The sequence below is a fragment of the Thunnus maccoyii genome, chromosome 13 (genome assembly GCF_910596095.1).
Source record: "Thunnus maccoyii chromosome 13, fThuMac1.1, whole genome shotgun sequence".
Classification (NCBI taxonomy): Eukaryota; Metazoa; Chordata; class Actinopteri; order Scombriformes; family Scombridae; genus Thunnus; species Thunnus maccoyii.
Genome location: NC_056545.1, coordinates 2,088,510 through 2,114,648, shown reverse-complemented (window position 1 = coordinate 2,114,648; position 26,139 = coordinate 2,088,510). Strand labels below are relative to the sequence as shown.

General features: G+C 38.3%; 5 protein-coding genes across 5 annotated transcripts; all 5 read left to right on the top strand.

Annotated features, from left to right (window-relative positions):
- The first annotated feature begins 2,851 nt into the window (after positions 1-2,851).
- LOC121910348 (olfactory receptor 146-like) lies at positions 2,852-3,796 on the top strand. Its single transcript, XM_042431536.1, has one exon. The coding sequence runs from the start codon at positions 2,855-2,857 to the stop codon at positions 3,794-3,796; it is 942 nt and encodes a 313-aa protein (XP_042287470.1). The 5' UTR covers positions 2,852-2,854.
- A 1,478-nt stretch (positions 3,797-5,274) lies between these two features.
- LOC121909658 (olfactory receptor 146-like) lies at positions 5,275-9,943 on the top strand. The gene has a single exon (XM_042430207.1). It carries the CDS (start codon positions 5,874-5,876, stop codon positions 6,810-6,812), a length of 939 nt encoding a protein of 312 aa, XP_042286141.1. The 5' UTR covers positions 5,275-5,873; the 3' UTR covers positions 6,813-9,943.
- Positions 9,944-9,977: 34 nt separating this feature from the next.
- Positions 9,978-11,245, top strand: LOC121910346 (olfactory receptor 52N5-like). Its single transcript, XM_042431535.1, has 2 exons — positions 9,978-9,981; positions 10,188-11,245. The coding sequence occupies exon 2, from the start codon at positions 10,192-10,194 to the stop codon at positions 11,107-11,109; it is 918 nt and encodes a 305-aa protein (XP_042287469.1). The 5' UTR covers positions 9,978-9,981; positions 10,188-10,191; the 3' UTR covers positions 11,110-11,245.
- Positions 11,246-17,989: 6,744 nt separating this feature from the next.
- LOC121910388 (olfactory receptor 146-like) lies at positions 17,990-18,946 on the top strand. The gene has a single exon (XM_042431610.1). The coding sequence runs from the start codon at positions 18,002-18,004 to the stop codon at positions 18,944-18,946; it is 945 nt and encodes a 314-aa protein (XP_042287544.1). The 5' UTR covers positions 17,990-18,001.
- Positions 18,947-21,969: 3,023 nt separating this feature from the next.
- On the top strand, positions 21,970-26,112 carry LOC121910492 (putative olfactory receptor 52L2). The gene is made up of 2 exons (XM_042431722.1): positions 21,970-22,919; positions 26,060-26,112. Exons 1-2 carry the CDS (start codon positions 22,031-22,033, stop codon positions 26,110-26,112), a joined length of 942 nt encoding a protein of 313 aa, XP_042287656.1. The 5' UTR covers positions 21,970-22,030.
- The last annotated feature ends 27 nt before the right edge of the window (positions 26,113-26,139 follow it).

Genomic DNA, 26,139 nt, shown 5'->3' with positions numbered 1-26,139 from the left:
TTATATATGCCACAGAGCTTAACTTGATGTTAACTGTTTACTTGTACCATGCAGTGCACGTGTGTGGAAGCATCTGCATTGATTATGCTTCTCCACTCATTTATTCAACTGCCCTCCTGGTGCCCCCGAGGACAAAAACCGTGAAATTGCCCTCTAAGGTGCCCCCACTGTAGAGCAAACATGATAAAATGCCCTTTAAGGTGCCTGCACAAAGGAGAAAACATACCAAAGTTCTGTAATTGCTGACTTAGTTATGGGTAAATCAGGATGAAGTGCCCTATAGAGTGCCTCTATATGTGACAATCTGGAATGAAGTGCCCTCATGGGTTCCCTTTCAGTGGAAGAAAATGTGATACTGTCCTGTAAAGTACCCCACAATGAGTTGCCGTTGTAATGGGGTTCTGTATGGGTGTCCTTCTAGTGAAAAAGAAGTCTAACATATTGAAGTTCAGAATTGGGTGCCCTTTCAATGAAAAAAAGGAATTAAGTGCCCTGTAGGCTGCACCCACGTTTGAGAAAACATGATGCCATGATGAGTGCCCTTTCAGTGAACAAAAAACATGGTAAAGTGCTCTTCAGGGTGCACTGTATGGGAGAAAAACATGGTGAAGTACCCCTCCAGTGAAGAAGATACTGTGCCCTATAAGAAAATTTGAAAACCAGTTATCCATTCTAGTTGACACGATAGCATGTATGGGTTTCTTGCTGCCAGTAAAAGAGAGCATGTCACGAACCAGGTGAAAAAAAACAAGTTACAAACATTACTAATATGATTGTTAAAACTGAAATCAATAACAAAAATAAATCAAGATTCCTGACATAGTCTCTAGTTATGAGTCTCTTTGTTGTTATTGGTTTCAAATAATTGAAAGGTTTTATTTCCTACCGTTTCATATCCCAGATAATTTCACATATTTTCAGCTGTTTATGTTTTGTTGGTGATGCCTTTACTTCTGACAATGGCCGTGTGTAATTTTAAATTGCTGTTTACATTGTATTTACATCATCACTTTGTGTGGATTCCAGGAAACTAGCAACCACTTTGTGAAAGTTAATAGAAAAAAAAATGATGGCAGCAGAGCCAGCCAAGCAGAGGGGAAAAATTTCACACAAAAAAAGCAACATAAAAGAATAAAATAAAAAGAAACACAGCTCTCTATATTAAACATCATAATAAGCATAGTGGTTATTAATTTAGTTGTTTTTTATGGCAAATCAACAGCCCTTGCAGCTGAGGGTAAGGCTTGCCCCAGCACCCGTATGTGTGTGTGTGTCAGTGACAGTGTGTACATCACCCCTTGTCACAGGGTCAGTCAGAGACTCTTACGATATCTGACAAAAAAGGAAAATATTTGTCTGTACACGAAAAAAGAAAAAACAAGAGGCTCAAAGAAGAGAAGAGGCAAGGAGATACATGTATTTAAGCCTTTAGGCTCCATTTTTGGTGCCTGTATCTTAAGATAATCTGCACTAAACCACAGGAGAGCATTAGCCTCTTATATCAGCCTTAGCCATGCCATCTTGTATTTTGTATATCCACTGTCACTCTGGAGGTCTGCTTCTGTCTCGCTGAGCTGATATTATTATTATTATCATTATAAAGATAAAATGTGATGTGAAACTTTATTTTCTATTTTTTTTCCAAGTCACCTGTGTGTTTACTGCCTCCTAATATACATGGAAATTATAAAAGTCAATTATTAAAATGAATACATTTAATGGTACAAGGGTCTTCTTCAATTTAAGCCATCATCTATCATTATCATTTAAGCCATTATCTATCCATTATCTATGGAGCTGTGATGTTCACATCTGGTGTTATAAAGCATTTAACAGAACAATACAAGTTTAGGCAGATATATGCCCAGTTTGGCCTCTGCACTAAAGGGATAACGTTACTAACTTATAATAATTCTTTCCATCCCCTTTCCAGGAGCACTACTAAAGTACATGATTGGAAAATGGTCACAGTTGCCAGTAAACATACTGTAGCTCCCACTAGTGAGTATAAAAGGGGAGTAAAATGATAGCCTTCTGCATTCTAAAAGTTAAGTCAATGTTTAATTAATTTCTTTATTTCATTGCCTTTCCAATCAGCCACCTCTACTTCTGGTGCGGAACGTGGTCATGTCACCCAAAAGACTGACAATGCTGGTAAGTTATGTGTTTTAGTCAAACCTATAGAAACGGCTACATTATGCTCTTGTTGTGGTGCCTTGTTCATTGCTCATAAATCAAAGGGGCCCCCAACCAAATTTTGATTAGGGCCCCCAAAGGACTAGGGACAGTTCTGGATGGTGGAACTGAAAGTAGAACAACGTGACTTCTAGTCTACTCTAGTTGTATATTTCAACTCATTAACAGTTGCGATGCCCAGTGTAATAATCCTTAATATTTCATCAGACATTATCCAAGGTAACAATGATTGATTCCCCAAGAGTTAAAAACATGTCTATAAAACACTGCAACAGAGAACATCTTGTTTGGTGCTGGTGGGTATTACCAGCAGTTAACCAGTAGAAGAAGGAGAAGAAAGATTGTAACCCAAGACACGCAAATAGGTCTTACAGGTCTACAAAAAACTGTTTCTTCACAATTTTTATATTTTTTTTCATAATGTCTGATAACTTGTAAAATAATATTTGCTCACTCAGCTTTAACTGTTACAGCAATAGTAAAAGACTATGTATTGTACACGCATTACCTTAGCATTAATTAATATCTGGGAAAAGCTAAAAGATTATGTTGTGTTTAATTGTACAATAAGTTTTGTTCCTAGAAAATTATTTCTCATTGGTAGATTGACTAGACAGTACATGTGACAGTAAGAACATTGTTTTGTTCTTTCAGGTTGATGGAAAACTACACCTACAACAGCTTCACGCTCCAGCTGGAGGGGTTAAATGTTTCAAAAGATTCTGTCTACCCTTTGTATTTCTTCTTCCTTTTCTCCTATCTGTTTATAATGGTTGCAAATGTTGGGATTGCTATACTGGTTTTCACTGACAAGAACCTTCACCAGCCCATGTATCTCCTTTTTTGCAACCTGCCATTTAATGACATCCTTGGAAACTCAATCTTAGTGCCTCGTTTGCTTATAGACATGTTTAGGCCTCCCTCTGAACGCCTCATTAGCTACTATGAGTGTGTGGTCCAAGCTTTTACCTCACACATGTTTGGTACCACCAGTCTCACTGTGCTCATGATTATGGCCTTTGACAGATATGTTGCCATCTGCAATCCTCTACGCTATGCTGTCATAATGACCAACAACATGGTGATCAAGCTGACAGTTTCTGCCTGGGGAGTGGCCTTTGTTTTGGTTGGGATTCTGCTCGGTCTGACCATACGGCTGAACCGATGCAGGACTCTGATCACAAGTCCCTATTGTGACAATGCCTCACTTTTTATGCTCTCCTGTGAGAGTGTGTTTATTAATAATGTCTATGGCCTTACTTTCACTGTAGTCTTGTTTACAGCTTCAATAGGCAGCATGGTTCTCACCTATACTAAGATTACAGTAGTTTGTCTGACTAGCAAGAACAAGTCTTTGAACAGTAAAGCTTTGAAGACCTGCAGCACTCATCTGGTTGTGTATCTGATCATGGTGTTCAGTGGAATGTCCCTCATTGCTCTGCATCGCTTCCCTCAATACTCAGATTACAGAAAACTCAGTAGCATCCTGTTTCATATAATCCCTGGCAGCCTGAACCCCATTATTTATGGTGTGCAGTCCAAAGAGATACGGAAATTTTTGGCAAAGTTGTTTGAGCCCAAGAAAATCTTGCCATCATAATAATTTCCAAGTCTGATTTGTAAATTTTACAACACAAATGATATAAAATATGAACTAAGAATGGCCTATTGTATTCCATATTCTTGTGTTTGTGCCTTGTTAAAAAAAAAAAAAATGGACAGGCAACCCATCCTCATTCTTTACATCACAGCACGGTAATAATAATAAGAAAAGGTAATATCTACCAATAATGTGGTTATACAATGCTAATTATAAAGGCAATCATTTTCTATAAATGTAATATTTCATGTGGTTAAATGTAGTGATGAAAATAATAACATGCTGTAGTCACATCCCGTAGTTCTCAAGTGTGCATTATAAAAGCTTAATAAAAGTGACTGTGCCCTGAACCTTAACCTATCCTTTAAGAAAGAAAAGTCCAGTTAATGATTTGATGATGGACTATTTGAAAATGATCAGATATTTAGCCAATAAGGTGGCAGGAAAGGTTGTGTGTTCATCGTAATTTATCCTACATCAAGCACATTTCTCTTAATGAATTCCCAAATTATGTGTATTTTGCATCACATGTAAAACGTGCCCAATCTATTTTTTTTTAACTCAGGGTTTCTGCAGTGTTAACAAAATGAAATGTAAGACTTTAAAAGACCATAATTCAATTTATACCTCTTTCATAGTCATACCAGTCAAAGGATGATGGAAAACCAGAGACAATATGTCAAGTCAAGTCAAATTTATTTATATAGCACATTTCATACAACAGGCATAAACTCAATTATGTATTAAGTACATTCATTTATTGACCATTATATCTCATTCTTGTCATTACTTGCCAGCTAACAATAATTCCTTGTAATATAACTAATCAATTAAGGTGACCTGGACCTAGATAAGCAGCAGAAAACTGAAAGCTGGATTACCCAATTACTAAATAATTCATTAAACTGTTTTGCTAAAATTGACACTTGTACATTATGAGAGCTTCCTAGATACTGTAGCTGCAGTAGTGACAGTGTTTGCTACCTGTTTGATAGCACTGACTGAAGCTCCATAAAATCTAACAGCTATGTGTAGCACAATCCAGTGTCGCACCAGTCTCACTTGTAGTTTATAGATGTAGATCGTCTCCTGACTGCCTGCAAACACATACAAAAAAGTGTTAGTTAATGTTACTGTCTACAGGCAAGAAAAATATTCAAGACTTACCTTCTAAGGCTTTTGTTGAGGGAATTGAATTAAATGATTATCAAGACTTCTCAAAATCTGCAAACACTCTATTACCAAACTGACAAATATTAGACCAGGGACCCCCAGTTGACAGGATTATGTCCCCCATCTGATGAGATTTTTGCTTTTAGATGTTTTATTACAGAAAGTGTATGAAACCCAATAGGCATACATTCTGTCATTGTGTTTACACATGGATGGAATTATAGTGAAGATAATTTATCCCCCTTTCTCCTAGGGACCCCCAGGAGTCCCCTCAACGACCCCTGGGGGTCCCCCGGACACCACTCAGAACTGACTGTTCTAGAATATCAAATGATTTTAACTATGTTTTTATTGATTGGTAATTTTGATATTCATACGGGTGGATCTTCAGACCTCCTGACAGCTCCTGACCCGCTTTGTGAGAGTTAATGAAAGTCTAAATAAAAATAAGGTGATGGTGTAACTGAAGGTACAACAATGTGAGATAAACATTATAGTCTTAGAGCTACAAGTTGTGTATTTCAACAGCTATGATGGCCAATGTAATAATCCTTCATGTTGCATCAGACATTATCCAAGGTAACAATGATTGATTCCCAGAGAGTTAAAACATGTCTATAAAACACTGCAACAGAGAACATCTTGTTTGGTGCTGATGGGTATTACCAGACACGAGAAAGAGAGGACGGACTGAAACCAGAGACACGCAAACAAGTATTAATGGTCTACAAGAACTGTTTCTTCACAATTTTTATAACTTTTTCTCATAATTTCTGATCAGAGAGAAAACTTATGTTGATACCATTCACTCAGTCAGTACTGTCTCTAGAAAATGATCTCTTATAGGTAGATTGCCTAGACATTGCATGTGACAATAGGAGCATTGTTTTGTTCTTTCAGGTTGATGGAAAACTACACCTACAACAGCCCCACGTTACAGCTGGAAGGGTTAAATGTCTCAAAGGATTCTATCTACCCTCTCTATCTCTTCTTTTTTTTCTCCTATCTGTTTATAATGGTTGCCAATTTAGGCATCGCTGTAATCATTTTCATAGACAAAAGCCTTCACCAGCCTATGTATCTGCTTTTTTGCAACCTTCCATTCAATGATATCCTTGGAAATTCGATCATGGTGCCCCGGTTGCTTATAGACATGTTTAGGCCTCCCTCTGAACGCCTCATTAGCTACTACGAGTGTGTGGTCCAAGCTTTCACCACACACATGTTTGGCACCACTTCCCACACTGTGCTCATGATTATGGCCTTTGACAGATATGTTGCCATCTGCAATCCTCTACGCTATGCTGCCATAATGACCAACAAGATGGTGATCAAGCTGACAGTTTCTGCCTGGGGAGTGGCCTTTGTTTTGGTTGGGATTCTGCTCGGTCTGACCATACGGCTGAATACATGCAGGACTCTGATCACGAATCCTTACTGTGACAATGCCTCCTTGTTTAAACTCTCCTGTGAGAGTGTGTATATTAATAATGTCTATGGCATCACATTCACTGTCGTCCTGTTTATAGGTTCAGTAGGCACCATTGTTCTCACCTATACTAAGATTACAGTAGTCTGTCTCACTAATAAGAACAAGTCTTTGAACAGTAAAGCTTTGAAGACCTGCAGCACTCATCTAGTTGTGTATCTGATCATGATCTTCAATGGAATGTCTATCATTAGTCTTCACCGCTTTCCCCAATACTCGGACTACAGAAAACTCTGTACCATTTTGTTTCATATCATCCCTGGCAGCCTCAACCCTATTATTTATGGTGTGCAGTCCAAAGAAATACAGAAATTATTGTCAAAGTTGTTGTCCAAGAAGGTTTTGCCATCATGATAAATAGAATTTGCAAGCACAGCCATAATTTCCCATGATATCCCATATATCATATATTTTTATTCATCCCTGTGGATATCAAGACTTTGACAGTTGTCATGCAAAAGTATAAAAGTAAGTGAAATTAATTGTGTTATTGTCAATCTATGATTAGTTTTTATATTGTTCTGATTGAGCAGTTTGTCATTTATTTTTGTTGGTAGTGTATAAATAAATAACCCTAGCTTCCAGCTCCTCAGGTTAGTCTCACTGTTGCCATCTTTACCTACAGTTTAATACAGACACATTAAATTAGAACTAAAAATAAACCCCTGTGTCATTAGTGTTTGGTTATACTGTCCGGTTATTAAAAGTGAATCCACATCTTCCACCCAGTCAGAAACTAATTTTCAGTGACCAGTAGTGTATATTCTTTGCTATTACAGTGGCTGAAATAATTTTAATGAAAGTGAGGGGAATAAGTGGGTATTTTTAAAAAAAGTAGTAATATTACTTTCATGTTTACTTGTGGGATATCAGTATAATACCATCATATTTACAGCACACTTCCAATAAATTACCATCAGTAATTACCAGAAAATAAGGCACACATTTCTACAGATTCCCTCTTTTTTAAGGTGATACCATCAAAATTCAACTAGAAATGACGTGATTTCTCACTTGGAAACATGAGATTTCTATGTGCAAATGCCCAGGTTATTTATATATTTAACACCTTATGTGTGAATGCACCGTCTGGATTGCTACTCAATTTTGTTGTATTCTGTGCAATGAAAATAAAAGAATTCTATTCTACTCTATAACCATGAGTCACAGCTGAAAAATGTTAAACCACCTGTTTATTCTCATGTTATGACTATTTAACACACTTTGTTTTCCTCTGTTCTGTAGGTCCCTCACCTAGATGCTCTAGGTCTCTGTGTTGTGTTCTTGTGTGTTGGGACTGTCTTGTTGGTGAACCAGATGTTGAACACTGGGTTAAATGTCAGTAATATTAGCTGCAAAGACAGATGTTTAAATATGATTGTTGGTAAAACAAATTGACAAAAAGTACACTAATTTTCAAGAATTTCACAATATCCTCGTTAATTTACATTAAAATCCAAATGAAATCATATTTAAACATCCCACTTTGCAATCAAAAATAATGTCAATATATTTTTTCAATGTGTTTCTAATAGTTTTGCATTACTAGAATGAAGAAAAAAAGTTTTTGGAAAAGTATGAGAAATGCACCTTTTTTTCTCAGCCATCAGGAGGGGCATGTCAAAGGCTTGTTTGATTGACATTAGCTGGCAGGCTACTGAGGTTACCATACAGAATGGAGACAAAGTGAACAAACTGCTGTAGTTACAAGTCATGGACAGTGTGACACTAACTTTTGAAGAAAAAACACCAAACCACCAACTAACGGGTCCAAAGTGAGCATTTACATGCTGTTTAACGTGTTGTAGCTGAGCAGATAATTAGCTACAGATGTTTCTCGTTTCATTAGTCTGCTTTACTGCCACATTACCATGTTGCTGCCGCAGCAATAAAAGAGGGGACTGCACTAGATAATTGTGGCCTCTAGGTGGCAGCAGAATGCTTGAGTCCTGCTGACAGGATTTTAGGATAATACCCCCTCCGACCACAACGTAGTTGCAATGGCGGAGTGGTGCTGTATGTTTTTCTGCTCAATAACTTCACCAGAAGTGAAGCAACTGCAGAAGAAACTGACTGACTGCAGTGAGCTATCTTTCTTTTAGCTTAGCACCACACTTTATGTTTGTCATGTCTTAATTCAAGGCTCCCTTGTCATGTTGTCTGTTTGGAAATGCTCCTGTTACATCTTAAAAGTTATTATAGGTTCATAAAGATCGTTTAGTGTACACATCTAGTAACTGTTTTAAGTTAAATAGTGTAATGCTAGCTCTGCTAGCTTTGCTTTTTTTATGGGATTTACCATTGTATTATTGATAAGTGTCCTGTCATCCAGTTCACTTCCTGATGTTAAGTGTCATGTTGTGAAACAACTTTATTAAAATAAAAGTCCTCTGTTCAAATCGTATGTAACAGTATTAAACAGTATGTAACATTTTATCATTTAAATGTAGTTAAATATCAGATTCTTCCAGAGTCAACGGTCTTCAACTGTTTCCTACTGTTGGAGGAAAACGGTGGTTAGACCAAAAAACTTAACCTGCAGGTAAAACCAGACAAAGCTAGATTAAAATATCAAAGATGATGATTTTGCCTATAATTTGACATCAAAACAGCAGTGATTTGGCGGCTGGCAAATGGCTGACAACAGTGTCTTGTGATGCTCCGCTAATGTTAGCTAACATTAGCTGTGGACGTCTGTGTTGTTACATTCAGTGTTATGGTCACACAGAGACTGCCTGGCTATGTTAGCGGCCGTTAGCCAGCCGCGGAACCACTGCTGTTGATGTCAAAGGATAGGCAATATCACCATATTCAATATTTTAATAGAGCTTCGTTTTGTCTTACCTTAGGTTAAGTTTTTTGGTCCAAACTCCTGTTACTGATGAAGCTGCTGCTGCTGTCATGCACGTATGCATGGTTAAGCCCATGGCATCAAAATCTCACTTCAGCCAGGCACCAAAGTTGGCAACCCTCAGTTAGGGCTAAAGTCTGCAACTAAAGTTACTAGCATTGTGTAGTTGAGCTTAAACATGGCAATCTAATGGACACAGTTAGTAGCTAACATTATTGATATTTGTTTTGATTTTATCTTAACATGAGATTTGTCATAGTGTGCTGTTTGTGTCCAAAAAAAAAAATCAAATGCTACTGACGTTTTTAATTTGGTCTTAACATTAGATTTGTGATAGCAGCTCAAGCTATTGTCGTTGTATAATTCAGGTTCATTTAGAATTCTGATGCAGCTAAAGTTACCAGCTAATCCAGCAAGTTCACACCTCAACAAAATATATAACATAGGTCTAGTGTTTTGGACATATTAATGCAGGGAAATTACATATTGGGCCATTAAGATAGCCATTATGACTTCATAATGTTGTAATGAATGAATGAGCCCCCTGGTGATAAAACTAGAGCTATATAAAACTACAACCAAGGAAGAGATCTTCTTTGCTGGATATCAACTGCCAACAAAGACTCTAGAAAGAAAAGACGAAAGACTGATGAACCAGAGGAGTCAAAGCAGGTATTACTGAATTACAAATAGTCTTTTTCTCTGACAATATATATTATCAATCTCCGATCAAAGTCAAAACGTAGTCATTATCTTTCACTTAAGTTTTTGTTTTGGTTGTTTTAATCTTTTGTGGAACTTCATTATCTGGTAAAAGCAAAATGTTTATATAATTTATCATTAAGCATATCAGTGATTTCTGATCTTTCTTATTGCAGGTTGATGGAAAACTACACCTACAACAGCTTCACACTCCAGCTCGAGGGATTAAATATCTCAAAGGGCTCTATCTATCCTGTCTTTCTCTTCTTTTTTTTCTCCTATGTTTTTCTAATGTTTTTGAATGTAGGCATTACATGTCTGGTTTTTATTGACAAGAATCTTCACCAGCCCATGTATCTCCTTTTTTGCAACCTGCCACTCAATGACATCCTTGGAAATTCAAACATGGTGCCCCGTTTGCTTATGGACATGTTGCTGCCTCCCTCTGAACGCATCATCACTTACTATGAATGTGTGATTCAAGCTTTCACCACACAAATGTTTGGTACCACCGCTCACACTGTGCTCATGATTATGGCCTTTGACAGATATGTTGCCATCTGCAATCCTTTACGCTATGCTGCCATAATGACCAACAAGATGGTGATCAAGCTGACAGTTTCTGCCTGGGGAGTGGGCTTTGTTTTGGTTGGGATTCTGCTCGGTCTAACCATACGGCTGAACCGATGCAGGACTCTGATCATGAATCCTTACTGTGATAATGCCTCGCTGTTTAAACTCTCCTGTGAGAGTGTGTTTATTAATAATGTCTATGGCCTCACTTTCACTGTAGTCTTGCTTACAGCTTCTATAGGCAGTATTGTTCTCACTTATACTAAGATTACAGTAGTTTGTTTGACCAGTAAGAACAAATCTTTGAACAGTAAAGCTTTGAAGACCTGCAGCACTCATCTAGTTGTGTATCTGATAATGCTGCTCAGTGGGATGATTGCCATTCTTCTGCATCGCTTCCCGCAGTACTCAGACTACAGGAAACTCTCTGCTATTCTGTTTCATATCATCCCTGGCACCCTGAACCCACTTATATATGGGGTGCAATCTGCAGAAATCTGCAAATCCATGTCAAAATTATTTTGATCCAAACCAGTTATGTTATTATTCTGAGTTCAGAAATTCAAATGTAGTGAGTACATGTGGGGACAACACAATCACAGATTGCGAAAAGTCATCAAATTATAGGGGACCTATTATGCTCATTTCCAGCTCTATATTTTTATTTTGGGACTCCACTAGAGTAGCTTTGCATGATTCATAGTTCAAAGAACTCCTTATTTGTCTTATACTGGCCCTCAGTTCAGCCTACGTCTGAAACAGGCCGTTCTATTGTGAAGAATTTATAGGAAATTAAATGTGTTCATCACCGAATTAGCAGATCTTCACTAGCAGCCCTGAAAACCAATTGACACAACAAGATATGGAGATATTTGGAGCTATTTGTTCAGTGGATCAGTTAGAAATAATGCAGGGAGGAATAGTACAAGCACAAACAGCCACAGTGAGATGTTTAATGAAGAGCTGCCGACCACAGAGCAGTCTGAAGCCTGAGCTTTTTGCTCACAGTGATTAATTTTACATACGTTTACCTCATTAGTTGAAACTTGGCCATGTTTGATATGAACATCCGACTGAGTAATGTGATATATATATGGCTGAAAATAAGGAAAAGCATAATAGATCCCCTCTAAACCAAACTGCTGTATTGTATTCCACATTATAATAATTGTTTATAGCTTATTGTTTTTGGTGAGATTGGTAAATCATGACAAATGGTTGTTTTCATGAATTCCACTCACTGAAGCTGAATGTTTTCATTTTAATTTCAGATATTCATACTTTCTCTTACTTGGTGAATCCAAATAGTGAGATTTTTTTTTGTAAACTTCTAATGTTAATTATGATATTTATGTGAAATGTATCATTATCACATTATATTCTGAAATGCATTTTCAAAGATGCTGCTTTCTCCTCATGCTGTCTTATTGTATTGATCAGTTAGCATACTCAATTGTGAGACACTAGCAGCTGAGTTCATTGTATTCCAGTTAGTGTAATACAGCATGGAGCCCTGGATGGAGAAAATAATTTGTTTCTTTGCAAATAAAAGTTAATCTCTGTGAAGTAACATAAAGTCTCAAAACACAAATGATAAGCACCCTAGATATTAATATACATTGCCACAAATTTGCAACGTATACTATAATAAACTGTGTTACTTACTTTGTCCTTATTTACTTCAGCAGTTATAAAGTTTGTACTTATTTACACATATGGATATCTTACACATGCACAATCATGTCACTACTGAAAACACTATGAGACATAATTGCATGTATAAGTTTAGTAATTCATTTGTACAAGCAACAACAACAACAACAACAATAAAAACACAGGCATCGGTTAAAGAACTGGTGTGATAATAAACTGACTACTGATGCAGAGATCGAGGGGGGAACAGACTTAGACACAACACTGGACCTCTTGTAGACCATTAACTGGACATCCTTTACCATCATATTGGGCATTTTAGTGGCATTAAATGGTTTCATTTTACCATAGGAAGATGAAACATTTGAAAATGATTGGATATGTTGGAGTAAGGTCCTGTTTACACCTGGCATTAACATCCATCTCGGGTGATCCGATCACAAATGGACAGCTTTAAGTAGAGGTGTGAACACAGCCAAGATGCATTGTGGACACACTGAGATCCGATCACTCTGGGTGGTCTGGGCCACATGTGGCCACATTCATTTAGCAGTGTAAATGCAATGAGTCCTGGTCCACATGGAAGGACCACCTACTCAACTAACATCCTCTATTTTCAGACTAGGCACAGGACCCTCTGTCCAAAGCTGTTCAACTTGTTTGATAAAAGCTAAAGAATGCGTTATTTTGTTTTTCCATTTTTCATGGAAATTAAAAAAACAAAATCCACTTCCTGTTTTTTCTTTTTTTTTCTCATTCCCCTAACCCATTGTCTTCATCAAATCAACAATTGGAATAGAAATTAAAACATTCATTTTTCGCTTGTCTGTCCAGAAAATATTTCAGAAGCTAAATATTGCTGGACAGTTCCCTCTGGACTGTCTAGCTGATAACTACTGCTGACATAATGAGCTCAGGATTCATCAGGAGGGCCAAACAGTTTCACTGTATGAACCTGTACTGTGTGTGTAACCTTTTGGATATGTAGAACACAGAACATTAATTAACATTAGATCTTGACTGATCCTGTTGGCGTGTTGGAGATTTAAATAATCAGTGAAGTTATGCCGCTGTTTCTCATGTGCACAGCGTCTCTCAATGAGGAGACGCAGCTGTGGGGAGATCGCTACATATAACTATTTCTTAGGCTATATGAACATATATATATATATATATATATATGTTCAGATGCAACTCTAGAGTAAATCAATAGGACGGGCATTTGATTTTCGCTCAGGGGCACACAATGTATTGTTTTAGCCTATCATCAAACAAGTTGAACACAACTTTGGACAAAGGGTACATGGACCTCCAGTCCTCCCGCTAGTTAAAAATAACAATGAATTTGGTCTTTGCAAATGGAAATGATGTCCGTGTTTATTTGCATATAGAGCGGTGGAGAAGTGAGATCGATCACAAGTGGTCACTCAAGACGCATGTGGAGACGCATGTTAATGACAGGTGTAAACAGGGCCCAAAGGCCCAAAAGGCAGAGGAACTTTTGGGGTTCTACAGTGTGAGTATTTCACTCGCATTTGTTGTAACGGGTATAGAATGGACCCAATAGCAGCACAAATGACACTGGTATAAATTTTGCAGTCTTTATTTCACACAATGTCAAGGCAATAGTAGCACGGTCGGAAAAACACAGTTCTGATGAGTATGGCTCCACCGGAAATTGAACCCCAATCTTCCACTCCCACAGCGGACGAAGACCAGGGAACAGGCAGGCAGAACTCAGAGTCAGTGACAGAAGGCTGGTGGGTTTACCGGGGCAGAGACGAGGAGCGATGGTCGAAGACAAGCTGATCAGGAACCAGGAAGGCAGTCAAGTGATGAAGGCAAGATGACTTAGCATAGTAGCATAGACAATCTGACAAAGAGGGAGTGGACCGAGGCAGCTTATATACTGGCTTGATTGCAGATGATGAGCAGGTGGGAGCGCCAGGTGAAAGTGGTTGAACTAATGAGGGGTGTGGCAGAGCAGAGAGTGAGACTGAATGATTGGATAATTCCCACAGCAACAGGTGAGGGGGAGAGCAGACTCTGACATTTGTACCTAAAAATAGATATGTGCAAAGTGGAAAAATAATTTACTCGCACACTGTGTGACTGAAAATTACAACCATAAGACTATATGAAATGCTAGAGGGATTTAAAGTTGAAACGATGGATACAGAAAGTGGCGACGCTAATAAGGCTAACGGAGCATTAGCTGCAGCATGACCGGAAGGAAGCATAACCAGCTGGCCTCCGCTCGGCTCTCAGCTAGCCCCGGCTCTCTGTTTGGATCCAACTGGACCACCGAGCCCCAGTTTGTTATTCAGGTTAAAGTGGGAAGAACCAGGGGCGCTGTCAGTCAGTTAAGTGAAATGAAGCCTGCAGAAGAAACACCAGGACCATCAGGGTGAAACAGTCCGTGGAGGAGTTGCTGTGTTCGGCTGCACAGATAGGAAATCCCTCGGCTGACAGGATGTACCACTCTGTTTGAAAAAACCTCTTATTCTCCTCTTTTTGGGTTATATATATTTATATATAAAACCTACACATCAAAAGAGAACACACATTTTGATTTACATACTCACACACAAAGCATTTAAATATGTATGTGATAAATTGTTGTCTTTAATTAACAGTTACTTGAACATTTTTCAGTGTGCTCCTAAATTTCTATGTGTGCTCCTAATTTTTTTCATTTAGGAACACATGTACTTCTCGACAAAAAAGTAAGCACTGAACACTGCCGTCAGATGTGTAGAGACAATAAGTAACTGCAGCTGGCCACAGAAAAATACTCATATATTTGAATGGAGAGTGTGAGCGAACAGCTAGGTGCTCGGGCACTAATAAAGGAAAAACTGCAGTACAGAGCTACAAATTTTAGTTTTGATTTTATTTTTCTGCAGCACTTTATCACTAAACTGTCACTCTCACTCCATTTTTTCCCTTCCCTTCATGAACATCCCCACTACTGAATTATACATATAAGACTCATAATTATTGTAAAATAAATGATAATAACACCAAACTTCATACAAAGTTTGTAGACCTTTCTGCTGTATCCTTAAAAAATGACTTCCATTTAACCGTGACACCCATCCCCCCACTTTCTTCCCTCCCTCTCCTTCTCAGCTGGAGAGAAAGATTTCAGAGTACTCTTCTTGTGAAATATCCTCATAAATCCCATGACTATGGCCAAATCTTACATTAAAAATCGCATTTGAGTAGGAATTTTCATCGCAAATCCATTGATACAGGTTTGAAAGTGGTGTGACTTATAGTTTAGACGTCAGATGCCTCAGTTTGGTACAAAGTCCATGCCCATAGATTGCCTCCCCATTGGTTTACATTGTAAGGTATGATGTGGCACTCCAACTTTCGGGGCTTATAAAATCTAAACCGTTCGAGTTATTACAAAGTTTTTAATAACTTTTGTTCAGCACAGTGTGATAAGTCAGGTATTAAAGTTTGAAGCCAATACCATTAACTCCCTAGGAGGAGATAGCGTTTGTTCGGGGTCCAAAACTGGGGAAAAGTCATACTTTCATGTGTGTATGGCGGACTTCCTGTTGGATTTAGGTCAGGGGTGTCAGTTTATGATTTGTAGGTCTTGATGAGATATATAATTGAGTTTTGGTTCGATCTCTCTACGACATTCCTATGGGCCGTGGCGGCCATATTAGATACATAGGTGGCGCTATCAAGCACATTTTGGCACTTTGGGGGAAAATTTTTACATTTTATAAAATTTTTCACCAGACCTGATGTGCGTGGCAAATTTGGTGAGCATGTTTAGGGGGTCAAATTAAGGGTTGAAGTGGCGGAATAATAAAAAAGAAAGAAAGGAAGAAACGCATAAAATATAATAGGGTCTTCGCCCCTTTGGGGCTCAGGCCCTAATTAAAGCTGCAAGCAGCGATGAATGGGCCCTTGCACCCTTGTGCACGTCGGGGCACGACGCAGTCGAAGGGCTTTTTTTGTAGGCATGCAGATGTGTTCAGAACTGGACTCTTATCGAACATTGCATGAAGGAGTTAAATTTCATTTCCTGTGTCCACTAAATGGTTCTAGAGAACACCTATTAAGTAAACATCATGTTGCCGTATATCAACTGTAGACCACACCTTGAAAATTTCATGTGAATCAGATGATGTTTGTCATATAAGGCTGACCTGTTACACCTGTGTCATCAAAATCATGCAAGTTTTGGGCCCATTCACTTGAATTTCAATTAGTAAATTGAAAACTCGTGATGAGTTTGTGTGTAAAACAAATTAATTTCCTAATTTTCATCAAGTCTATTTTTACAAAAGTAAAGACTTTTAAGCCACATGACCTGGTCAAAGTGTGATTGAAATGTGTACTGTCAGATGTGTAGAGACAATAAGTAACTGCAGCTGGCCACAGAAAAATACTCATATATTTGAATGGAGAGTGTGAGCGAACCGCTAGGTGCTCGGGCCCTAATAAAGGAAAAACTGCAGTACAGAGCTACAAATTTTAGTTTTGATGGTATTTTTCTGCAGCACTTTATCACTAAACTGTCACCCTCACTCAATTTTTTCCCTTCCCCTCATAGGTCATCTCCACTACTGAATTATAAATATAAGACCTATAATTAATGTAAAATAAATGATAATAACATCAAACTTCATACAAAGTTTGTATATAATGTACTGTATGTATATAGGCCTTTCTGCTGTATCCAAAAATGAGCTGCATTCAACCTCCACACCAGTGGCGGCTGGTGACTCAAGAAATTGGGGAGGACAGGAGGAAAACCAACTTACCACATCAAACTATATCATTGTCCCCCACCTGATGAAATCAGAGGGGTGGGGGGCAATTTTATATGCCAATAAAACAATTTGCTTTTAAAAACAAAAACTCCTGAGTGGTGTAAAGGCTGCTTCTTTAAAGACATTTAGCATATACATATTATTTCTAAACAAAGAAGAGCTCATTTTAGCCATGGACTGGTTCAGATGTGTGATTTTACCAACAAAGTGAAATTCAAATTTATAGTATTGTTCTACTGTGACAGATTTATGTTCTCATCAAAAACAGACAAGATATCACATGATTTACACGTGTTTCCTGTGTATTTTCTTAGTATACAGAAATATATAAAGTACCACAAAGCTTATAATGTGATACAGGAACAGATCAGTGCTGAATACTAGAAAGACTGATTTGTGATGGCAGCTCAAGCTACTGTCGTTGTGTAATTCAGCTTCATTTAGAATTCTGAGTTACCAGCTAATCCAGCAAGTTCACAACTCAACAAAATACATAACATAGGTCTGGTTTTTTGGACATATTAATGCAGAGAAGTTACATATTCGGCCGTTAAGATAGCTATCATGACTTCATAATGTTGCATCATAAATCATCTGAGTATGCAATGAATGAGCCCCCTGGTGATAAAACTAGAACTACATAAAACCACAACCAAGGAAGAGATCTTCTTTGCTGGATATCAACCACCAACAAAGACTCTAGAAAGAAAAAGACGAAAGACTGATGAACCAGAGGAGTCAAAGCAGGTATTACTGAATTACAAATAGTCTTCTTCTCTGACAATATATATTATCAATCTCCGATCAAAGTCAAAATGTAGTAATTATCTTTCACTTAAGTTTTTGTTTTGGTTGTTTTAATCTTTTGTGGAACTTCATTATCTGGTAAAAGCAAAACATTTGTATAATTTATCATTAAGTCAGTGACATTATCAGTGATTTCTGATCTTTCTTATTGCAGGTTGATGGAAAACTACACCTACAACAGCTTCACACTCCAACTCGAGGGATTAAATATCTCAAAGGGCTCTATCTATCCTGTTTTTCTCCTCTTTTTTTTCTCCTATGTTTTTATAATGTTTTTGAATGTAGGCATTACATGTCTGGTTTTTATTGACAAGAATCTTCACCAGCCCATGTATCTCCTTTTTTGCAACCTGCCAGTCAATGATATCCTTGGAAATTCAATCATGGTGCCCCGTTTGCTTATGGACATGTTGCTGCCTCCCTCTGAACGCATCATCACTTACTATGAATGTGTGATTCAAGCTTTCACCACACACATGTTTGGTACCACCACTCACACTGTGCTCATGATTATGGCCTTTGACAGATATGTTGCCATCTGCAATCCTTTACGCTATGCTGCCATAATGACCAACAAGATGGTGATCAAGCTGACAGTTTCTGCCTGGGGAGTGGCCTTTGTTTTGGTTGGGATTCTGCTCGGTCTGACCATACGGCTGAATCGATGCAGGACTCTGATCATGAATCCTTACTGTGATAATGCCTCGCTGTTTAAACTCTCCTGTGAGAGTGTGTTTATTAATAATGTCTATGGCCTCACTTTCACTGTAGTCTTGCTTACAGCTTCTATAGGCAGTATTGTTCTCACTTATACTAAGATTACAGTAGTTTGTTTGACCAGTAAGAACAAATCTTTGAACAGTAAAGCCTTGAAGACCTGCAGCACTCATCTTGTTGTGTATCTGATAATGCTGCTCAGTGGGATAATTGTCATTCTTCTGCATCGCTTCCCACAGTACTCAGACTACAGGAAACTCTCTGCTATTCTGTTTCATATCATCCCTGGCACCCTGAACCCACTTATATATGGAGTGCAATCTGCAGAAATCTGCAAATCCTTGTCAAAATTATTTCGATCCAAACCAGTTATGCCATTATTCTGAGTTGAGAAATTAAAATTTAGAGAGTACATGTGGGGACAACACAATCACAGATTGTGAAAAGTCATCAAATTATAGGGGACCTATTATGCTCATTTTCAGCTCTATATTTTTATTTTGGGACTCCACTATTCATGATTCATGATTCAAAGAACTCCTTATTTGTCTTATACTGGCCCTCAGTTCAGCCTACGTCTGAAACAGGCCGTTCTATTGTGAAGAATTTATAGGAAATTAAATGTGTTCATCACTGAATTGGCAGATCTTCATTAGCAGCCCTAAAAACCAGTTGACACAAGATATGGAGATATTTGGAGCTATTTGTTCAGTGGAAAGTTTTTGTTCAGTTAGAAATAATGCAAGGAGGAATAGTACAAGCAGAAACAGCCACAGTGAGATGTTTAATGAAGAGCTGCAGACCACAGAGCAGTCTGAGCCTGAGCTTTTTGCTCACAGTGATTCATTTTACATACGTTTACCTCATTATTTGAAACTTTGGCCATGTTTAATATGAACATCTGACAGAGTAATGTGATATATATATATATATATATATATATATATATATATATGGCTGAAAATAAGGAAAAGCATAATAGGTCCCCTCTAAACCAAACTGCTGTATTGTATTCCACATTATAATAATTGTTTATAGCTTATTGTTTTTGATGAGATTGGTAAATCATGACAAATGGTTGTTTTCATGAATTCCACTCACTGAAGCTGAATGTTTTCATTTTAATTTCAGATATTCATACTTTCTCTTACTTGGTGAATCCAAATAGTGAGATTTTTGTTTGTAAACTTCTAATGTTAATTATGATATTTATGTGAAATGTATCATTATCACATTATATTATGAAATGCTTTTTCAAAGATGCTGCTTTCTCCTCATGCTGTCTTATTGTATTGATCAGTTAGCATACTCAATTGTGAGACACTAGCAGCTGAGTTCATTGTATCCCAGTTAGTGTAATACAGCATGGAGCCCTGGATGGAGAAAATAATTTGTTTCTCTGCAAATAAAAGTTAATCTCTGTGAAGTAACTTAAAATCCCAAAACATAAATGAAAAGCACCCTAGATATTAATATACATAGCTATACTATAATAAATTGTGTTACTTATTTTGTCATTATTTACCTCAACAATTATAGAGATTGTGCTTATTTACGTATATGGATATCTTACACGTGCACAATCATGTCACTACTGAAAGCACTGTGAGACATAATTGCATGTATTGGTTTAGTAATTCATTTGCACAAGCAACAACAATAACAACAACAACAATAAAAACACAGGCATCGGTTAAAGAACTGGTGTAATAATAAACTGACTACTGATGCAGAACAGGATTCTGTGCCAGTAGTCCACAGGCTGTTGGTCCAGAGTGGTTTTCCGTGCCGATAATAGTTTGTTCTATTGGTATGTAAAGTAGTTTTAACAGGAGGGGGACATTATTCGAGGGGGGAACAGATTTAGACACAACACTGGACCTCTTGTAGACCATTAACTGGACATCCTTTACCATCATATTGGGCATTTTAGTGGCATTAAATGGTTTCATTTTACCATAGGAAGATGAAACATTTGAAAATGACTGGATATGTTGGAGTAAGGCCCTGTTTACACCTGGCATTAACATCCATCTCGGGTGATCCGATCACAAGCGGACAGCTCTAAGTACAGGTGTGAACGCAGCCAAGATGCATTGTGGGCACATTGAGATCACTCTGGGTGGTCTGGGCCACATGTGGCCACATTCATTTAGCAGTGTAAATGCAATGAGTCCTGGTCCACATGGAAGGACCACCTACTCAACTAACATCCTCTATGATATGACATAATAATTAATTTGGTCTTTGCGAATGGAAATGATGTCCATGTTTATTTTCATATAGAGCGGGGAAATGAGATCCGATCACAAGTGGTCACTCAAGACGCATGTGGAGAAACATGTTAATGCCAGGTGTAAACAGGCCCTTTATAATACTAAAAAATAGAGTTGATGACATCTAGAATATGAGATGGCAAAAAAAACAAAGTGTTTTTCATGCACTTCCACTTAAAACACTTGTTGACAGTTTTCATTAACCCCCTTAGCATTACATAATGTTTTGTCAGGCAATGATGAAGGTTTCCCCAGAGGAAATAATGCTCATAAAACAGACTCACATGAATAGATTGTTTAGAGAAGGCCTGAAGAAGACCCGAAGACTGTAACACTAAACAGAAAGGTTATTATTATTGGTTTACTGCCCTAACACCACATTTTCCGCAGTACAGCTGGTAACAGAACTGTGTAATTGAAATAGAAGTAGTTTCATTAGGGATTTGTTTTTAAGGATAGAATGATAAGAGTCGGCTTTCAGCCTTATGCTTGCAAGGCAAATTTGACCATAATGACCATATTATTTGAGGGATTCTTATTAGACTGCACATGTCTGAAATATGTTTGGTGGTAAACTAATTTAAATTACAAGATGGGAAATGAAACAAATCAGCAACTGCCTTTTTTTGTGAAACCTGGTTTGTATTGTTGTTCCACTGACTTCAGCTGGAACAGATAGACCCCTAGTGCAGGTAAATGTAATGACTGCAATGATAAAGAAGTTAAATTTCTGTAACCCTACAAAGATGAAGTATTGTGGAACTTATGTCAGGATGAGTTTCCCCTTCAGCATTACTTCTGTTGATGCATCAATAATTTCCCATTTTGTAAGGACTCTTCATTGATTTTACTTTTATGTCCACTCATTTTCTACTAACAGGTGTCTAGTTTTACATAAGTAGTATTTTTATAATTAATGGCAGATTTTTTCATTGTGGTGCCACTATTTATACATATGGAAATGTTGGGTTTGTTGGGTTTTTTTTGTTTTGTTTATTTTTTCCATTTGTTCATCTAATGTTGAGACTGAAAGCTGTAAAAGAAACCACACTATTCAAGAGTTTCATCTAAAATTCTATGTCTTTCTCTTTTGTTGTAGAATTGAAGTTTGCAGCAGTTTCTGTTTCACTGCGGTATGTATATCATTCATGATTTTTTTTTTCCTCTCCTCTGTTTTATTTTTGTGTAGCTCAGATGGAAAACTATACGTACAACAGCCTCATTCTTCAGCTCGAGGGGTTAAGGATCACCAAGACTAACAAGCATCCTGTCTTCTTATTTCTGCTCTTGACCTATGTATTCATCTTAATCGCCAATGTGGGCATTGTGTTTTTGATATGGACAGAGAGAAGCCTCCACCAGCCGATGTATCTGCTCTTCTGTAACCTGTCGGTTAATGATGTCATGGGAAACTCTCTACTGGTTCACTTGCTTGCATACATCCATGTGCCTCCCTCTGAGCGCTTCATCCACTACTATGAGTGTGTGATGCAAGCTTTCACCTCACACATGTATGGCACTAATGCACACACTGTGCTCATGATTATGGCCTTTGACAGATATGTGGCCATCTGTAATCCACTGCAGTATGCTACCATAATGACCGGCAAAATGGTGATCAAGCTGACGGTTTCTGCCTGGGGAGTGGCCTTTGTTTTGGTTGGGATTCTGCTCGGTCTGACCATACGGCTGAACCGATGCAGGACTCTGATCATGAATCCCTATTGTGACAATCCCTCCCTGTTTAAACTCTCCTGTGATAGTGTTTTCATCAATAACGTCTATGGATTCACTTTCACTGTAGTCCTGCTCTCATCCTCTATAGGCAGTATAATTCTTACTTATTCTAAAATCACGGCAGCGTGTCTAACTAATAAGAGCAAGTCTTTGAACAGTAAAGCCCTGAAGACCTGCAGTACTCATCTGTGCTTGTACCTGATCATGCTTCTCAGTGGAACGATTCCCATCATCCTTCATCGCTTCCTGCAGTACACAGAGTACAGGAAGATTTCAGCCATTCTCTTTTACATTGTTCCTGGCAGCCTAAACCCCATCATCTATGGGCTGCAGTCCCAAGAAATACACAGATGTTTGTCAAATATTTTACAGCTTAGAAAAAAATAAAAAAAATAAAAAAATAAAAAACTATCCCATGGATGATTCACTATATTTTGTGTCAAAGTCATCTAGTTAATGTAATTCAGCATTTTTCAGAGTCTGCTAATCTTTAGTCTGGTGTAGTGAACACTGCACACTTGGCAAACTCCTCATATTATAGTAATAAAGCACCGTTCTGTCATGCAATACAGAAAATGCAAGTGTATGATTATCTGTGGCTGGCTATCCAAACACAGACCTATAATGTCATTATACAAACAAACCTTAAAAGATAATGGATCAAAGACCAATGAAATGGCATCATTGACATTCTTAAAAAATATAATTTGCTAAGTTTTGACAATTTGATAAAGTTCTGTCATAAAAACAACATTAAAAAACTCTATGCATAAATAATCATAATCTATGATGTGATGTAGTAATCTATGATGAATGATAGTGATGTTTATTCATTTATTTCACAAGCTTTGCAGTGTGCTGCTCAAAACTTAAATTACTATCAAACTATTGACAAAATTAGGGTCACATATTGTAGCTGTTTATTTGAATGTACGAATACATTCAAATATATGAATGTGTACAAATGTGTTGATCAAATGAATTCAAATATTTGAATGTGTAAAAAATATCTGAATAAATAGATTTAATTTTTGAATCCATGAGGACATCTGAAGTTGTGCATGATGTTTTGTGAAAAAATAAAAATGATTTGCACAAATAATTTCCATCGTGTGACTGCATAAAGAAGATTTGAACTAAGGTTTGCAGTTACACATCTCTCTGTTTGTGGGTGAAAAAAGTTGACACAGAACTCAATTGTATGTGTGAATCCCAAGTTTACAGCTACTAATCAAATGGAACCTACGGGTACTTTTGTCCCACATTTGACGCTTCCTCCTGAAAAGCCAATAGGGATGCTCAGATTAACATATCATTTGACTATCCAATCATGCAGCCAGGGAGGCAAGCCTTTCTAGCAGTGCTGCTAGATGTCATGCTCGCCATTTTGTATTGACTACCCTACAGAGAGACAGACAGACGCTGTAGCTGGACTGCACACATGTACTACCCGGTGGTTGTTGGTGCGCATTGAAACTACTTCGGAATGAATTATGTCATCCCCCTTCGTTATCTGTATACACTGTGTGCAAAAGGTAAAATGTACATAGCAGATGTGCAAAAGACAAGCATTCAGGTTTGTTTAAAAAGTTAAATGTCAACCATAAATTAAACCATTATACTGTGGGTGATAAGGGTAACTGCATTGAGACACGTGGTAACACGGGTTGGTCTTTGCAAGCACACAGAATCCTTCATAAATGTTGAATTGAAAGCACATATATTCACACGACCTGCATGCAGACCAAAATACTATAAACCATATACATGCAGCTTGATTTCTGCTCTAAGGAATCAAAAATATTCATGTGCTAGTAGTTGTATAGCACAACAGCCTCCCATTGGTGTGCTAGAGGAGTAAACAACGTCCCCTACATGACTCAGGAGCGGCAGTCTAGCGTATCATTGGCCAAGATGGACTGCCAAAGTCAAGGACCTCAAGTAAGTTTTTTTTTTTAATGGTCCTATTACTTCCTTCAAATTGAACTGGTTAAGTCATGTATGCAGCACAAGAATACATATATTGATAATATGCTTGGCTTTCAAGTGTAGTACAATACATAAACGTTGTCCTGCCCATCGGACAATATATCGTATGACCTCCTACGGACTATATTGCCAGCACTTAACCCCACAATCACACACATCATCAATTCCTCGCTTACAATGGGTGTTTTCTGAATTCATTCATTGGTCAACACTACACCCGACCTTCTTTTGGTTGAGGAATTTTGACAGGATTATTGCACAAAAAATCTGAGAGCAAAGCAGAAATCTGAGAGCAGGTGTTTCATATGCGCATAAAAGCAGCCTGAGTGCCAGGTGGAGGGCTGAAGCTGGAGCTGGAGGTGTCATGAGGTAACCCTTCATTAGCCTTCTCCAAGTCCATAGACAGGATAGACAAACTCCCATGATCTCTTCAGTATCCTTACAAGCGTAAAGAGCTAGTCCAATGTTTCATGACCAGGATGGTATCCACATTATTCAACCTGAATCCAGGGTGCGACCTCCTTTCCAGCACTCTGGCATAAGCTTTACCTAGGAGGCTGAGCAGTGTGATCCACCAGTAATTGGACAACACCCTCTGGTCCGCTATTTTAAAAATGGGAATCACCAATCTGGTTTGCCAGTCTACGGGCACTGTCCCCATCCTCCATGCGACATTGAAGAGGCATGTAAGCCAAGACAGCCTGACAAATGTCCAGAGCCTTCAACATTTCAGTGCCAATCTCATTCACACCCAGCGCCTTGCCACTGAGGAGCTTCTTAACTACCTCAAAGACCTCTGCCAAGGATAGGGATAGGGATAGGGCTTCCCTTGAGTCATCCTACCCTGGTTCCTCCACAGAGGGCATGTCGGATTGCCACTGAAGCCACTGCCCATATGGCCCCCTACTACCAAATTGTAAAAATGCCATTGTCATCTGGGTTGTGGTGGAAGCAGTCAAAGTAGGTAGCCCTGACTCCCTTCGCCACATCCTTGAGAATTGTTGGATCAAGGAAGGGATGTTGCCTCAAAAAAAGATGTAATCATGTTCCTTTTGGGGGGGGGGGGGCAGATGCCCTCTCTACGTTTAAAAGTAGGCTTAAAACTTTCCATTTTGATAAAGCTTATAGTTAGGGCCTGCCAGGCTCACCTTGGATCTTCCCTTAGTTATGCTGCTATAGGCCTAGACTGCCGGGGGACTTCCCATGATGCACTGAGCTCCTCTCTCCTCCTCCACCTCTCTATCTGTACGCATTCATGTACCATCAATGCATGTTACTAACTTGGCTTCTTCGCCAAAGTTTTTTGTGCTCTCTCATCTCACAGGAAACCCTGGGATGCAGGCTGAGCCTTCGCAGTCCTGTTGGTGTCCTTCCCCGCCTATTTCTGCGCCCCCCCCCCCCCCCCTTTCTTTCTCTCTCAATCCAACCAGTCAAAGCAGATGGCCGCACCCCAAGAGCCAATTATCATAGTGAATTTCTACATGGCATAGAAAATGTAAAAATATTTCACAAGATTGATTTACCAGCCAGTTTCTTTGATGTTTCAGTGACTTCAGCTCAATGGATGACTGCACTCA

Excerpts from the sequence above, each read along its gene's own strand:
- LOC121910348 (XM_042431536.1), top strand. The coding sequence starts at position 2,855 with ATGGAAAACTACACCTACAACAGCTTCACGCTCCAGCTGGAGGGGTTA.
- LOC121909658 (XM_042430207.1), top strand. The coding sequence starts at position 5,874 with ATGGAAAACTACACCTACAACAGCCCCACGTTACAGCTGGAAGGGTTA.
- LOC121910346 (XM_042431535.1), top strand. The coding sequence starts at position 10,192 with ATGGAAAACTACACCTACAACAGCTTCACACTCCAGCTCGAGGGATTA.
- LOC121910388 (XM_042431610.1), top strand. The coding sequence starts at position 18,002 with ATGGAAAACTACACCTACAACAGCTTCACACTCCAACTCGAGGGATTA.
- LOC121910492 (XM_042431722.1), top strand. The coding sequence starts at position 22,031 with ATGGAAAACTATACGTACAACAGCCTCATTCTTCAGCTCGAGGGGTTA. Across the intron at positions 22,920-26,059 it reads GCTGCAGTCCCAAGAAATAC|AAAAATATTTCACAAGATTG; the intron begins ACAGATGTTTGT and ends CATAGAAAATGT.